This window comes from Phyllostomus hastatus, unplaced genomic scaffold, assembly GCF_019186645.2.
Source record: "Phyllostomus hastatus isolate PE091 unplaced genomic scaffold, TTU_PhHast_1.1 phas_scaffold_46, whole genome shotgun sequence".
NCBI classification, from domain to species: domain Eukaryota; kingdom Metazoa; phylum Chordata; class Mammalia; order Chiroptera; family Phyllostomidae; genus Phyllostomus; species Phyllostomus hastatus.
Window position 1 is genome coordinate 27,603,312 of NW_025334032.1, and position 15,510 is coordinate 27,618,821.

Genomic DNA, 15,510 nt, shown 5'->3' on the forward strand with positions numbered 1-15,510 from the left:
TTGTTTTTACTCCTGCTTTTGACACGAGGATCTCAAACCTCGTCTGTTTAAACTAGAGACCCTCGCTCGCGCGTGTACCCCTCTCTCCCTCACCCCGCGGGCACTCTTGATTGGGGCGGCTTTGGGTCCTGACTTTAGCAGTTCGTGGATCAGATGATATTTCAATTTTTTTTTTAAGGAATAACATTTCAGCTTTTTATTTTGGCAGGGGAAAAGAAACTCTTTACGAGCTCATACCGTTTTTCAAAAGAAAGGCCGTTTAATTCCAAGAGTAAGAAAAGCACAATCTTAAAATAAGAATGAGCCCTTACTTTGCAAACCACCTAAAATAAGTCATTGTATCATATAAATAATGTAATTTTGCTGCATGGAGGAGAAAACTGAATTAGAACCACCCTAATCAAAGTATTGTTTTATCACTGGTTTTTGGAGCCAAACATATTATTTAAAAACACAACAACCAATTGCCATTTACTAAATATCTTTGGGCATGTCACTTAACCTTTATCAAAATTTTTCACTTGATTAATGGGGGTATGTGAGGGCTAGCGGTATGCTAAATGCATAGTTTACATTGCTTCATAAAAAATCGTGATCGTTCTCACTAGCCCAGGGCCGCAGACAAGGCTGGTTCGGAGACCTAAAGTCATGCACACACAAGCCTTCTATGTTAGAAAAACCAAGTTTGAAACAATGTGGGAGAAAGAGAAAGCTGGACAAATGCACCACCTGCACTACACCACGTCCCCTGAATAGTTTCAAGGAGGGGAAGTGGTGTAGTGTTTCAGTCTGATGTGGGATAATACCTCTTCCCCTGCTCACCACCAACAGGTGAGTCCTGTGAGTAATCTTTCTTTTTTTATTTTTAATTGAGGCATAACTGACATACAGCAGGGTTGTCCAACCCACTGCATGGCCCAGGATGGCCATGAATGTGGCCCAACACAAATTCATAAATTAAAACATTATGAGATTTTTCTGTGGTTATGTGTCACAATGCATTTGATGTGTGGCCCAGAGACGCCAAAAAGTTGAACGTACAACTTTATATTAGATTCAGGTATACAGCATGAGTTGACATTTGTGTTATTACAAAGGGTTTGCCACAATAAGTTGCTATAGATAGTTATTTATAATTTTCTTGTGATGAGAACTTTCAAGATTTACTCTCTTAGCAACTTTGAAATATGCAATACAATATTAACTATAGTCCCCATGCTGTACATTATATCTCCATGATTTATTTTTCTGTAACTAGAAATTTGTACCTTTTGACCCCTTCATCCATTTGTGCTTGCTCCCTCCCCCCAAATCTCTTCTCTGTATCTTGGGTCATTGTTTTTTGTTGTTGTTGTTTGTTTTTTAGGTTCCACATGTAACTGAGATCATATGGTATTTGTCTCTCTCTGTCTTATGCTGTGCGACTTACTTCACTTAGCATAATGCCCCCAAGCTCCATCCATGTTGTTACAGATGGCAAGATGTCATTATTTTTTTATGGCTGAGTGATACTCCATTTGCTTTCTTCATTCATTTAAAGAAGCCTGGGGCTAAGAAGCATTTTTGCAATTAGAACAATTTTAGTTCTCTCTAGTTTAAGTGGGGAGGACTTTCAACATGTACAATTTTAAAACCTTTGTGATCTCTCTCTATGTGGAATCTAAATTCACTCCATTGGACAAAAACATATATATCCCCCGAAAAACCTCTCTTCAGCCTTGATTGTGGCTACTTTGGGCGTATCGTGCTGCTTGCTGTGGAAAGACATTTTTATTATTACTCCTGGCTCTTTCCTCTGGCTGAAAAGATTTACTAGGTTACATCTTAACTCTTTTAGAGGTCTTAACCTAAAGATCATCCAGCCTCACCTTGAGGATCTTTTGCTGGTTGGGGAGACTGGAGATGAGAACCAGTTTTATTTTCCAGTCTGGTAAATTTGGACTCCTTTATATTCCCCCTAATTCCTGCCTAAAAAGTGGTCTTTTTCCCCCCTTTTAACTGACTTCTTTCTCACAGTACCTTTTAATATGAGCTTAAAGATGCAAACTGACACTTTCAGCTTTCTGCCTAGAAATTATTTTATCCAGATACACAAATTAATGAGTTATGTTTTACATCCTATGACCATAGGTGACACTTTAATGAAATATTTCACTACATAAAATGTGTCATCTTTTTTTCTAGTTTGCTGTAGTGGTTATCATTGCTTTTTCAGTCTTTGCTCACTACCTGGTCACAAGGCCAATGTCATGTGTTTCAGTTTTTTGTTTTTTTTTTACAGCAGCAGCCCAGTTCCAGATATTAATTTCTGTGTCAGTTAGCTATTGTTGTATAACACACCTCTGTGAAACTCATTGGTTAAAAAGCAAGCATGTATAATTGTTCATGTGTCTACAGGTCAGATGGGGAGTTCCAGTGACCCTGACTAGACTAGGCTGTTATGACCCGGGCTTGCTCACCTGTCTGCCGTCGGCTGGTGGATTGGCTTGTGGCGGACTTTTCTAGAGTGGCTTTTTTTACAGTTGAGTGGCTACTAGCTGGAGCAATAGGAGTGTCTGTTCAGGTGTTTAGCTCATTATCCGTCTTGAGATTGCTCTGTTGTTACCTGGCAGGATTCCAATAAAAGTTGTGGAACCTCACAAGGCGGAGAGATGCAGGCTCAGGACTCCCCCACCCCCATCTCTCTGGCCACAGTCTTCTGCCAGAGCAAGTCACAAAGCCAGCCTGGATTCAGGGGGAGGCAAGTAAACTCCACTTCTTAATGGGAGCTTCAGAGACACATTGCCAAGGGAGTGGATACAGAGGCAGATGGAAAATTAGCACCATTTCTGTAATCAATGTATATAATTTGAGCAACTGGTTGTGTTTTTAACTAAGTCCCTTTGTTGAACCATACGTGATGGTTGGGGGGCACTTAGGAATGTGCAGCCCTATCTGACCTTGTGCATTAAGGATTTTTGCAACATCCACAATAAGTAGCCATTCAGCTTCTGATAAAAAAAATCTAGTGTCAAAGAAACTGTTATTCTTGCTTTCTGTTTTCACTCACATGTGTAATCAGCCAAATATACATCTATTCATGGAGCAATTCCCTGTGAGAGAACCCCAGAAAGTGTCAAATGCCTTCCAGAGTGTTGTACAATTTGTGTTCCCACCAGCAGTGACTGGGAGCCTCCCCAGCAGTGACTGGGAGTCACCCCACATCCTCATCAGCTCTTGGGGTTGTCTTGTTCCACGTTTTGGCCCCTCTGGTAGGTGTGTGGCTGCTTCTCAGGGTTGTTTTATTATTTTTTTCAGGCTGTTTTAATTTGCACCTTTTCATGTGTTTATTTGCCATCTTTATATCTTTGGTGAAGTGTCTGTTGAGGTCTTTTGCTTGTTTTTTAAAATTGGGTTGTTTGCTTTTCTTATTGTTGAGTTTTAAGAGTTCTTTGTATATTTTGGATAATAGGCCTTTATCACATGTTTCTTTTGCAAGTATTTTGTCCCCAACTGTGGCTTGTAGTCTCATTCCCTTGACGTTTATTATTCTTTTAATGTCCAGGGATCAGTAGTGATCCCCCCTCTTTCATTTTTGATGTTAGTAATTTATGTCTTCTCACTTTTTATTGATTAGCCTAGGTAAGGGTTTATCAATTTTAATAATTTTTTCAAAGAACCAGCTTTTGGTTTAATTGATTTTCTATAATTGCCTGCTTTCAATTTTATTGATTGCCGCTCTAATTTTTATTATTTCTTCTCTTCTGTTTGCTTTTGATTTAATTTGGTCCTTTTTCTCTAGTTTCCTACAGTGGAAGCTTAGATTATTGATTTTTAGATCCGTCTTCTTTTCTAACATTCAGTGCTATAATTTTCCCTCTAAGCACTGTTTTACTGCATCCCACAAATCTTGATAGGTTGTATTTTCATTTTATTTCATTTAAAATATTTTTTTATTTCTTTTGAGCATTCCTCTCTGACCTATGTGTTATTTAGAGGTGTGCTGTTTAATCTCCAAATATTTTGGAATATTCTAAAATATCCTCAAATATTTTGGGATAGTTCTGTTATTGATTTACTTAGTTTAATTCCATTGTGGTCTGAGCATATTTTGTATGATGTCTGTTCTTTTAAATTTGTTAAGGTGTGTATCATGGTCTAGTATACCTGCCTTTTGATGTACATATGCATGTATGTTCATTAGGCACACACCCAGGAGTGGGATTTGTGGGTCACAAAGCATGCATCTATTCAGCTCTATGAGGTACTGCTGATTGACAGCTGGGCAAAGTGGCTTGTAGCAATTACGCTCCCACCAACAGCAGGAGTTTGTACTGTAAATTTTTAAGTTTGTAGCCATTTTGATGGGTGCTTAGTAGCATATTGTTGTCTTGTTAATTTGCATTTCCCTGGTGACTAAAGAAATTAAGCATCTTTTCACATACTTATTGGCTCTTCAGATTGCTTCTCGGTGAAATGCTATGTAAGTCTTTGGCCCCTTCCTTCCTGCTTTTTCTTGGATTCTTTCGTTATTGCATTGTAGAACTTCTTGAGATATTCTGGATACAAATTCTTTGTTAGAGAAATCAATTGCAAATATCTTCTGTTACTTGGTGGACTGCTTCTCATTCTCTTAAATCATGCTTTTGAGGAACAGAATGTACTTTTAATGATATCCAATTTATCAGTGTTTTCCTTTGTATGCAGGGTTTTCTAGAAGTTGTTACCATTATCATCAGCCCATTTTTACGGAGAGGATAGTTGAGGTCCTGGGCAGTGGAGCTCTGCAGGCTCGGGCCAGAGCGAGGCAGGCCTAGGCAGCAGCCATGGTCAGGTCTGCAGGTGCGCCCAGTACTTGCATGACTCTTGGAGTCCAGGCCTCCTCAGATGTTGAGCCCTAGACGCTCCACTTGCCCTGAGTCTAGTCCCTGCTCTCCCAGGGTCTTGAATTATTTCCCTAGTTTTACCACCTCTTGTCTAGACTAGTGCAAAATAATTTTAAGTGGGCCACCTGCATATGGAACTCAGTTTGAAGTCAGTTAGTTTAACTTCACCAGTAAATAAAACCCAAAGATCATCATGCTCAGTCCACCAAACACTGGTAGCAGGCGAAAGGCACCCAGGCCTCTGCTTGGCTTGGGAGGTTCCCAATTCTCCTCAGCAGGTGACTGACTGAACATGCCCAGTTGTACTTGAGTTTAAGAAACAGAAAGTGCCCTGTGACTTGCTTTAGAATAGGGTCTCAGGAGCCTCCCAGGACCTTTCAAGGAGGTTTGTGCTGAGTGGCAGGCCAGGGCTTTGAAATAAGTGGCATCAGTGAAAACCCGGACCCAGGATCACTGGGCCTGGATGCACCGAGAGTTATCCTGCCTTTCCCAAATCTCCTTTCCGAGTCTTCGCCCGAGCTGCGGGGTTGCAAACTGAAAGTGGAAAACCGGGGCTGCAGTGGGCAGAGTGGGCCTCCTCTCCCGTGAAGAGGTGAGTGTGTGTGCCCCACTGGGTCGTGCTGGAGTGCTGGCTTGGTGGGGGCAGGGTCTTGGTGCCGAGAAGCAGAGAGACTTTTCTGGTGCCTGTGGAAGATGGGACGCTGCCCGCAGGACTCGCAGCAGAAGGACACCTCGTTGTGCCCAGAGGGATTGTGTGGAAGAGAAAGGCGGAGTTGGGTGCTGAAAAACAAACCAAGTCTGTTTTGGGAAACCTTGGGCAGCACTTCCCAGAGACCCTGCCTGAGGCTTAAACCTATCTGGCTGCTGAAAAACCCCAGGGGGAGGCAGGTGAGGAGCAAGAGCCCCCGCTGGAGACCAGGGAGGCCCAGTTCCCACTCCTGGGAATGAAGGTTTTCTGGTACCTCCAGTGTGCACGCACGATCTTCCCAGCCACACCATTGTGCACTGTGAATTGCGTCCCGCTTCCCCTCACATCTTCACTGAGAATCACTTGTTGCTAGAATTGTGTGAAGGAGTGATTCTGACTGTCCAGCTGTGCAGAGCACTGTGCATTTAATGGAGAAAATGCGCAGGGAGAGCCCCCAGAACAGCAGGCTCTGGTTATCTGTATGCAAGTCATTTCCTGGGTATTTTGTATGCAGTTAGTGCCTCAGGGTAGACCTCTTTTTGTGAAAGTCACATTGGTGTGATTTTAAGATGCTTTCTGGGGATCTTTTAATGGTTCTTCGATATGTGGCAAATATTACGCAAAATGACTTTGTCTTAGCAACACAGCTCCAACAGCCTGCTCCCTACTCCCTGCCATGGCTCTCTGCAACAGCTAGGTAGTGTGTGATGTAAGTCGTGACTTGCACTGTGAATTTCATTTGTGAAATGCATTAAATACACCTTGGCTGGGCTCAGTTTCAAATGTTAGTCTTCAGGACCTCATTCCCCTTATACCTCCTTCCTTCTCTCAAGGTGAGACACCCTGAAGCTCATGACCCATTGTGGGCTTGCTAATGATGTCACACTACATAGGACGAGGACATTGTTCCTCCAAGGCGCTCCGTGGTCTCTCAGACGAGGGCTCTCACCTGGGGCCCGGCCCTCCCCACTGAATAAGCAGCCCAGGTACTTTTACACTGAAGTGGCAGAGCCACCCACCTGGACAGCACCCTAGCCTCAGCTCCAGAACTTTCCCCCTCTGCCTGCAAGCTGGAGGCCATAGCATCAGAGCATCATCGAGGTCTGGTTCATCTTGAAATCGCTGTAGTCGCTCTTCATTTGCTGCTTCCTGCTGGATGGCGGTGTCTGATAGTGAATTAAATGCACAGTCTCAGCTGTTACTCCTATTGTGGCTCATCTTTTATTCGTCAATTTAAAGCAAGTAATACATTTTCAAGTTTTGTCTTACAAACAACATGTTTGAAAAAAATTCAAATTACCGTTGAATTTAGGAAATAACAAAAACAGTTCGGACAAACACAATAATGTTATTGATATTCGTGTAAGTACTGTTCACTACGCAGACATTTTCAACACATATTTCAGTGCTTTCTAAATTTGAAATGTAAGGGGTTGATTTCAGTGAGAAATGTGATACCTAATTTGATTACCAACATTGTAAAATAAACACTAGGTAAGTTCCTGAACATGGGTTTTTTAAAATTAAAAAAACCTGGCTTTTTATTTGCAATGTGTTTCAGATATTTATTTCTTTGAGAATAAAATTTGAGTTTTTGAGAGTGAATGTTGAATTATTAAAAAAAAGGAGACAAAACATTAAATAATCCTAAACTTATTACATAGAAATAGTTCTTGTTTTATATTTCCAGAAATCTTGGTTTATGTTGACACAAGTTGTTTTGATTAGTGTCTCTTTACTTGCTTGGTCTTCCTTCTGGGGAGAGCTTGCTCCTGGACACCGTTTATGGGGTCAGGGAGCTTGCATTCGGGGTGAAGCCTAGAATACCGTCTGGTCCAGCCCATTGTCTCTAGGCATGTCAGGTGCCAGCCACCTTTGTCAGCGATATTGCACCATTCCTCATTCATGACCACGTAAATGATCAAAGCAGATGAGAGATTTTAATTCAGATCCGTCAGGTAGGAAACTTGGTGCAGGGTAACCAATAAGCCTGCATTGGAGACAGAACAGTCATTAAGAGACCCTACAAGGAAAAAGATGAGAAAGTACTGTTCTTGAGGAGCTGGCTCAGGTTTTCTGGTGATACAGAATCTTCTGTCTCGTGCCCCCACCTCATTAAAAAAACCTATTCCTTTTGAATACTTCTATTTGGGGCTTTACATCAGTCTTCTTTCTTTGTATGGGTGTATATTTTTATTTAGTTTCTATATTAAATAGATCCACTAAGTGTGATTGTATTAGTAATGCATAATTTGAGTGTTTTGCTCTGTGTCTAGAGTTGAAGAGTGTCGCCACGTTCTTCCACTCTGCCATAGAAATGTGAAGGTGTTTGGGCTGCACCTTCTGTCCCCCCATTAATCACCTGTCCACCAGTATTCTTTTCTCTCTCATTGGTCTCTATTTGTCTTGTCTGAAATGTGTACCTGGTAGAATAGGACCACCTTCCCAGATGGAAATCTGCAACCCAGAGCACTCTTTATATAAAAATAAATGCTCAGCAAAATGTGAAGTCCATTAAAAAAGTGTGAGGGACACATGAACACAACTAAATGTTAATAAAGAAAATTAGGTGAACATGGAAATTTTGGAATCATCACACATGTCAGGTACCCAAGGGACAGTTACTTGCAGCACCAAGGAAGCCGGCAAATGAACAGAATGGGTCAGTTTCCTGATGTTCAACAATTATTTTATATGCACCCAATTAAGCAGCTTTAGAAAGTGTCCTGAGATCCCCCAGCTGCCGCTCTGTCCGCTGCTGTAATGCAAACAGGCGCACAGTGATCTGGATTTGGATCTCCTGGACTGGCACTGGGGAGGAGGAAGCCCGCCTGAAGAGGGCAGCCTTGAAAGTCTTGGGGCTCGGGTAGGGTAGTGAGAGAAGTGTGGGTGTTGTCGGTGGGGACCAGAGCCCAGAAAACAGAAGCTGCATTTTGAGAATAGCAGGAATGGAAGGCTCTGTGGTGGAGAAAGAGAGAAGGAATCTGGAGAAGGAGGGTGGGTCCAGGTAGTGTTGTTGTTAAGCCAGTGAGATTTGTCTGTTTCTTGAAATCTTGGGGAAACCTTTGAAGGACTTTAATCAGAGGAGGGCTAGCCAATCTACGTTCCAGAAACAACTCCACAGCTAAGTGGAGAGTGCAAGGGCTCAGACTGGTGGGAACTTAGGTGATCAGACTTTCCAAGCCACCGTGTAGGAACACATGAGGAGCGTCCGTGAGGGCAGGGAGAACTGAAGGGCGGCAGTTCACAAGGGCCTGGAGAGTTGTCCCAAGACCTTTCCATCAAGCCCGCCACATCATCTGTCTCCCTGACAGCCGCCATTTGAATGGTGTTCTGAGGATTTCTACTTGGTAACATAAAACATATTTGGGGGATCAAACCTACTTAAGAAATTATACTTTAGTTTGAATAATTTAAGTTCAGTAGTCAGATACATTTCTTTTCAAGACTCCCTGGGAGAACCTTAAACTCAGTTAAGACAGTAGCTTATTAACCCAATCAACTCAGCAGTTGCTAGAGGGGAGAGATCAAAGGAGTCTTCTCTGAGCTCCGTGCCTCCTGCCCACCTCTTTGACCCACAAACTGTCACAGTAGGAAACCCCTCGCCTTAGCTGGGGTTGGTTTCTCATTTTACACTAGAGGTGCAGGGCAGGAATCATCTTTCAGTCCCGTTCTGGGACCCTCCACCCACACCTTGGACTGGTCCCACGTGGCTGCCATTTGAAGCTGGCTATCTTCAGGCTGCTCTTTGGCTTTAAAATATTCCGTCTCTTCTGTCCATTTGACTTCAAAATAAAGTGGAGAAATCTGAAATTATTTTAGGGTGAAAGTGTTGCTGGTTTGGAAGGAATAGCACTTGTAGGAGTGTGAGGTGGTCACGCTCAGCTCCAGATCCCTGTCTGGGCAGCAGATGGCCCGCCCCGGGCCGAGCACACCAGCTGCACAATGCATTTTAGGAGATTGGCTCCAGGGTCAAGAGGGTTGGTTCATGAGAATCCATTTCACATGCCCTCTACACGGTTGAACAAACACGCACTGCTCCGTCCTGGAAAGGAGTGTTCTGGGGCAGCCTCTTGGAGGACTCTGAGATTCACCCTGCAGGCAGTGATGAAACGGAAGGGAGCTTTCCTCTTGGAGTCCCGTTGCATTGGTGCTTGTTTTGGCCCTCACAGTGTTCTCTGCAAGCCCATCTGCCCCACTAGTTGGGGGCTGTTGACTTGATGACAAGCTCCTGGGTAACTAATAGCGTATATTAGATTGAGATGCCCCATATTAGATTGAGATGCCCCAAGGCCTGGGTCATGGCTGCACGCTGTCAATCGTAACACCATCTACACTAGCTGGCCCTATAGTAGTGGGTATTGAACCACAGCTTGGTCCCTGAGACCCCAGGCTTCCGGAATATGACCTCAGCTGAGATTCTTTGGATGGAAGGGAATTTCTAACTTTCCATTCTTCTGTCGTAGTGTGTACAGCCACATAAAGACTTTAAAAGCACCTAGGATAGGCCTGAGCTCTGTGGTAACAGTAAAAATACCCCAACCTATGTCCTGACAGTTGCTCTCCACCTTTTGTTTTCCTGTATTCCCGACTCTTGTATAGTCCTAACAAGCTGACGGTGTTTTCCCTACTTCTTTCTTTTCCACTGATCCTGCAGTCAGATGAGCTGATTTCTAGCCCCGCTTCAACCTTTAAAAACTGTGATCTCGGACAAATCACTCCAACTTGCTGAGGCCTGGTTTCCTTGTTTGTGGGAACTGAGAATAATACCTACCTCGCCTGCTTCATGATTTGACTATCAATAAACTTGAGGGGAGTGATATACCTAAAAATCTGTTAAAATCATATAGTATGATTTTACCACTTAAGGTGGTAAAAGTATTCATTACCTAATCTGGGTTACATTAATTGTAGCTATAATAAATTGCTTTTGGATATAAAATGATAACTTGATCTTTCTGGGTTTTTTAAAAAGTTTTATTTATTTATTTTTAGAAACAGGGGAAGGGAGGTAGAACAAGAGGGAGAGAAACATCAGTGTGTGGTTGCCTCTCACACGCCCCCTACTGGGGACCTGGCCCGAAACCCAGGTGTGTGCCTTGACTGGGAATTGAACCGGTGACCCTTTGGTTCACAGCTCATGCTCAGTCCACTGAGCTACACCAGCCAGGGCTGATCTTTCTGTTATGCAAGGGAAATAGTGCCACTTAGGGGCCATGCTAATCTCTGTATTTGTTCACTTTTAGAATATATGCTGTTGAAGTGAGCACAAAATAATGATCGTCAACATTTATTGTTTGCTATGAAGAAACAGGGAAGACATAATAAGTTGTCCAGATTTATGCTTCGTAAAACAACAAAGCCAGGACTGGAGCCCAAAGGACTATCTCCACATTTTATGCAATTAATAGCTCCTGGGGCCTACTGAATAGGAGAGGTGCTTTTGAGTTTTTACAGATTTTTATTACTTTTTTCCCTGGTATACCAGCTGACAGAATTACTCTACACCATCTTTGATCAAAGTCTTTTATTTATTTATTTTTTCTTAATTGTTACAGGAGTAGGTGGATAGTCCTTAGTCCCGGTAACTCCTACTCCACTTCCCCTCTCCTTTGAGAGCTAGATGGAAGGAAATGACTACATGTAAATGACTCCTGGAATTCAGTCTTTTGGGGGCAGAGAAAATTGAGGGGAAACAGAATTTTAGACTCCAGGCCTGATTGTGGGTCTGCCACTCTGCTCCAGTGGCCTGTATGACCTTGGGCAGGTCACTGCGCCTTTCTGGACTTGGTTTCCCTGTCTGTGAGTGAGGACTACATGATCTCCAAGGTTCCTTTCAGTTTTAAAGTTTCGAATTGGTACACGAAAAGTCTGGAAGACTGATTTATTAAATCTGCACTATGGCTAAAAGATTTTTTCATTTCCTACAGAGTTTCTCGATGCCTTCTGGTCTGAAGAGTCTCCAGCTGCCCCGATGACAGCCTGAGGAGACTGCGCGCTGCTCGCCCTCCATGCCGGGCCAGGCCCGCTCGGCCCCTCGCAGCTCCGTCCTTCATGGAGACCGGGTCTCAGCGGGGATGGCAGTGGAGGAAATTGGCATCCAGATGGTTCCTCCCCGTGCAATTGTCTCGGGCGATGGGCCGCCTCGACAACACCTGGTAGCCAGGCTCGCCCTCTGTCCGTCACCCAGGGCAGGCCAGCATGGTGCGGATTCAGAGGCGGAGGCTTTTGGCATCTTGCCTGGGCGTCACAGCCACCGTCTTCCTGCTCGGCACACTGCAGGTACCGAGAACTGGGGCAGCGCGTGCCCACTCCTGGGCCTTCGCATTATTCCTGTCCCACCCTGTTCTCTTCAAGTACTTTCTTTTTTGCTTTATCTCTCAGAATCAGGGATTTCCTAAGGCACTGGAAATTCTTTTTTAACAGAGTGAAAGTGAGGTTTGTCAAGTAGAAACAAAATCAGTGACCAGGGGGTCAGTTTGTGGCTCTCTGGAGGGTCTTGGTTTGAGAGGAAAGGAGAGCTCAGTCTGTCTTATGGGGCAGAACTGGGTGGCTTGCTCCAAGTCCCCTGTTGCGGTCCCGTCTGCAAGATGGCGTTCTTGAGGAAGCAATGACTGTTTTGGGAACAAGGTAGTCTGTGCCTCAATAAATTTGTCATTCTTGAGATATGCCACTAGCCCAGCGATTTCCAACTTTTTCACCTCATGGCACACATAAACTAATTACTAAAGTTATGTGGCACACCCAAAAATATATGTATTTTGCTTATTGGACAAAAAGTAGGTATACTTTTGATTGATTTACAAAAATATAATAATAGTAATTACCTACTCTTTTTGCTTTCAAGTGTCTTTTTAAAAAATCAGGTGCCTGTACTTGTATATAAGGATTTCTGGTACCAGGTATTAACCAATCAGATGCATCTCTATTATATTTATGGTTCAAGACAGGGCATTCACATCTATGGCTATTGTTGTGTTGGTTGTTGTCTTTTTTTTTTAAGTTTTTATTTATTTACTTTTAGAGAGAGGGGAAAAAGGGAGAGAAGAAGAGAAACATTGAGGTACAAGAGGTACATTGATTGTTTGCCTCTCACACGTCCCTAACCAGGGACCCAGCCACAACCCAGGCATGTGCCTTGACTGGGAATCGAACCAGCAACTCTTTGGTTCTCAGACCAGTATTCAATCCACTGAGCCACACCAGCCAGGGTTGTCATTTTTTTTTTTTTTCTGTTTGGCAATGTAAGGGAAAAGATTTAGTGCCCCTGACTAAACAGTCAGGTATTGCACGTTTTAAAAATTATTGCGGCACACTGGTTGAAAATTGCTGAAAAAAGGACTCTATCAAGGAAGACGATCTAAAAGATTTCTTTAGTCTTCCCATTTCTTTCTTTTAGCCAGATACTTTGATCTTCATTTGCTGCTTTCAATTCAAAGTAAAAACTGCACAGTGTATTAAAAGTATAGATGTGGAGGCATACATATTTAGCACCCAGTCATGTCCATTTCCTAATCTAAAGGACTTTTAAAGATTGTTTGTGGACGTGAGTAGTTCAGGTGTGGGGCTGATGGAAACGAAGTCGCTCTCTGGGCTTCTTCACCGGGCTTTTTAGAGGGTCTGCCTCCCTTCTTGATTGGGACTCAATGGGAGAATGCTCCTAAGAGACCGTCTGACTCTTTGCTTCTGCCTCCTGCTGCTGCTGGATCGGGGTTCTGGTCTGAGCAAACACTCGACTCCCTTCTTGTCTCTCCTGGAGGGATGAGGTAGGGCCAGCTCGAGTGGGAGGGGCTGGAGTTTTCTGCTCTTTCCTACGGGAAGTTATGAAAGAGCTTTATCTTATCAGATAACTAACTTCAGTACTTTTCGAAGTTATAAGGAATGCGTGTGTCTAAGCTGAGAGCTTTCCTTTTGATGTTGGAATAAATTGACATGTATTTTCATATCATTGCATATGATGTGAATATCATTTCTTATGCATATCGTTGGTATGCATATCATGTCTAAGCTTCTGGAATATGAGAGCAGGTGTGGTTATTAGATCTAAACCTTTATCTGGATCTTGGTTTCAGTTTGTCACCGACTGGATGGTGTGGGCTGTTTCCCAGTCTGCACTGATACACTGACCGCGTCAGTGTGCAGAGATGCAAGAACACTATTTTTCTTTAAACACTGAAAATGAAAATGTATGATCATGTGAGTTCTTTATATATTTTGGAGATTAAACCCTTGTCTGAGGTATCATTGGCAAATATGTTTTCTCATACGGTTGGTTCTCTTTTTATTTTAAGACTGTTTTCTTTAGCCGTGCAGAAGCTTTTTATTTTGATGAGGTCCCATTTGTTTATTCTTTCCTTTATGTCCCTTGCTCTAGGGGACATATCAGAGAAAATACTGCTGTGTGGAATATCTGAGATTTTCCTGCCTATGTTCTCCTCTAGGACTTTAATGGTGTCATGACTTATATTTAAATCTTTTATCCACCTTGAATTTATTTTTGTGTATGGTGTAAGCTGGTGATCAAGACCAGAGGGGGGAGGGGAGGAATTTCAGGGGGAAAAGGTGAAGGGTTTGCAGAAACACTTATAAAGGACACATGGACAATAACAGGGGGCGGTGAAAACGGGAGGGAGGTGGGGAGGGCTGGGGTGTTGGGCTAGAGTGGAGGGAAAAGGCAAAAAACTATACTTGATAACAATTAAAAAAGAAAAGAAAATATATGATCGAGGTCTGTCCAGAAAAAGTTCAGCCATTGTTAATATAACGAGAACAGTCTGCGTGACATTGATGCGACCTGGCAGCCAAGGAGAGTGGACTGGAATGTGCATGTGTGAACAATGATGACTTCACTGTACTAGTCAGGAGGCAGTAGATGCCATTGAGTGAGCTTGTGTACTGTGTGGCTGTCACACTCAAAATGACTGAGCGAGTAGACTGAGCTCCAGAACTATGGGATAACTCATGTGTATTGTTTTAAATTGCTAAGTTCGTGGTAATATGTTACAGCAGCAACAGAAGCCTAGTAAGAGACCTGAAACGCATCAAGATAAATGGGAGGTGTGTGAAAGGAAATTAAACTAACTCTGGTAATAATTGTCTTCTCTTTCAGGTAGTGGTTGAGCTGGGAAAATTTGAAAGGAAGAAGTTTAAAAATTCCAATTTGCAAGATGGGCACGCAAAAATGGGGGAAGAGCCCACACTCCTGTACTCATTCCCTAAGAAGGAAGCTCTGACCCTGAACAGGAAAGAAAAACTGGAAACCGACAGCTACCCCATCATGCTCTGGTGGTCCCCGCTGACTGGGGAAACGGGAAGGCTGGGCCAGTGTGGAGCGGACGCTTGTTTCTTCACCATCAACCGGACCTACCTGCACCATCCCATGACCAAAGCGTTCCTCTTCTATGGTAGGTGGTGCTTCTGCCTTTCTCCCTGTGTTTGCTGGCATCATTCTCTAAAGCTGCATTACTGCTTACTTACCAAGGAAGAGATGGTGGACTCCCCACAGAAACACGTCAGCATACCTGATTTCCTTGGTATTCATTCTGCAGAAGGCCTGAGCATTTAGCAAATATGAAAAATAAATAACCTCTACCAGCATAGAGGTAGTAGGCTGGGCCACTGGTATTTATCAAGGAGAAGAGATGTTTCTTCTCACCTTTTCACAGTTGGGTTCTGTGCTTACTGAATTTAGTATTCAGGGAATTAGGTTGCTGATGTTGCTGATACTAATACAGAATGTCATGTGGTAATTGCCAGGAGATTTTGATTACCACAACAGATGGTTAATTGGAGATAAACTAAACACAATTTTAAAAAATGTCATTAGTCAGATTAATCAGAAATAAAAACAAAAAGATTGCCCAGCATCAGCTTTCAAGTGTAACTTGGTATTCATCCCTTCTTGAGGCTGATTATGTGTCATGCTGGGATCCAAGGGCACCCAAGCCCAGCTAGATG

At 43.1% G+C, this 15,510-nt stretch overlaps 1 protein-coding gene across 1 annotated transcript in view; it reads left to right on the plus strand.

The window, feature by feature from the left end:
* The first annotated feature begins 5,243 nt into the window (after positions 1 to 5,243).
* The window catches only part of FUT10 (fucosyltransferase 10), a 62,805-nt gene continuing 52,538 nt past the window's right edge, over positions 5,244 to 15,510 (plus strand). The window contains exons 1-3 of the mRNA XM_045821864.1: positions 5,244 to 5,457; positions 11,484 to 11,835; positions 14,663 to 14,957. Of these exons, the coding sequence (XP_045677820.1) occupies positions 11,755 to 11,835; positions 14,663 to 14,957 (376 nt within the window). The 5' untranslated portion in view covers positions 5,244 to 5,457; positions 11,484 to 11,754. The remainder of the gene's footprint in view (positions 5,458 to 11,483; positions 11,836 to 14,662; positions 14,958 to 15,510) is intronic.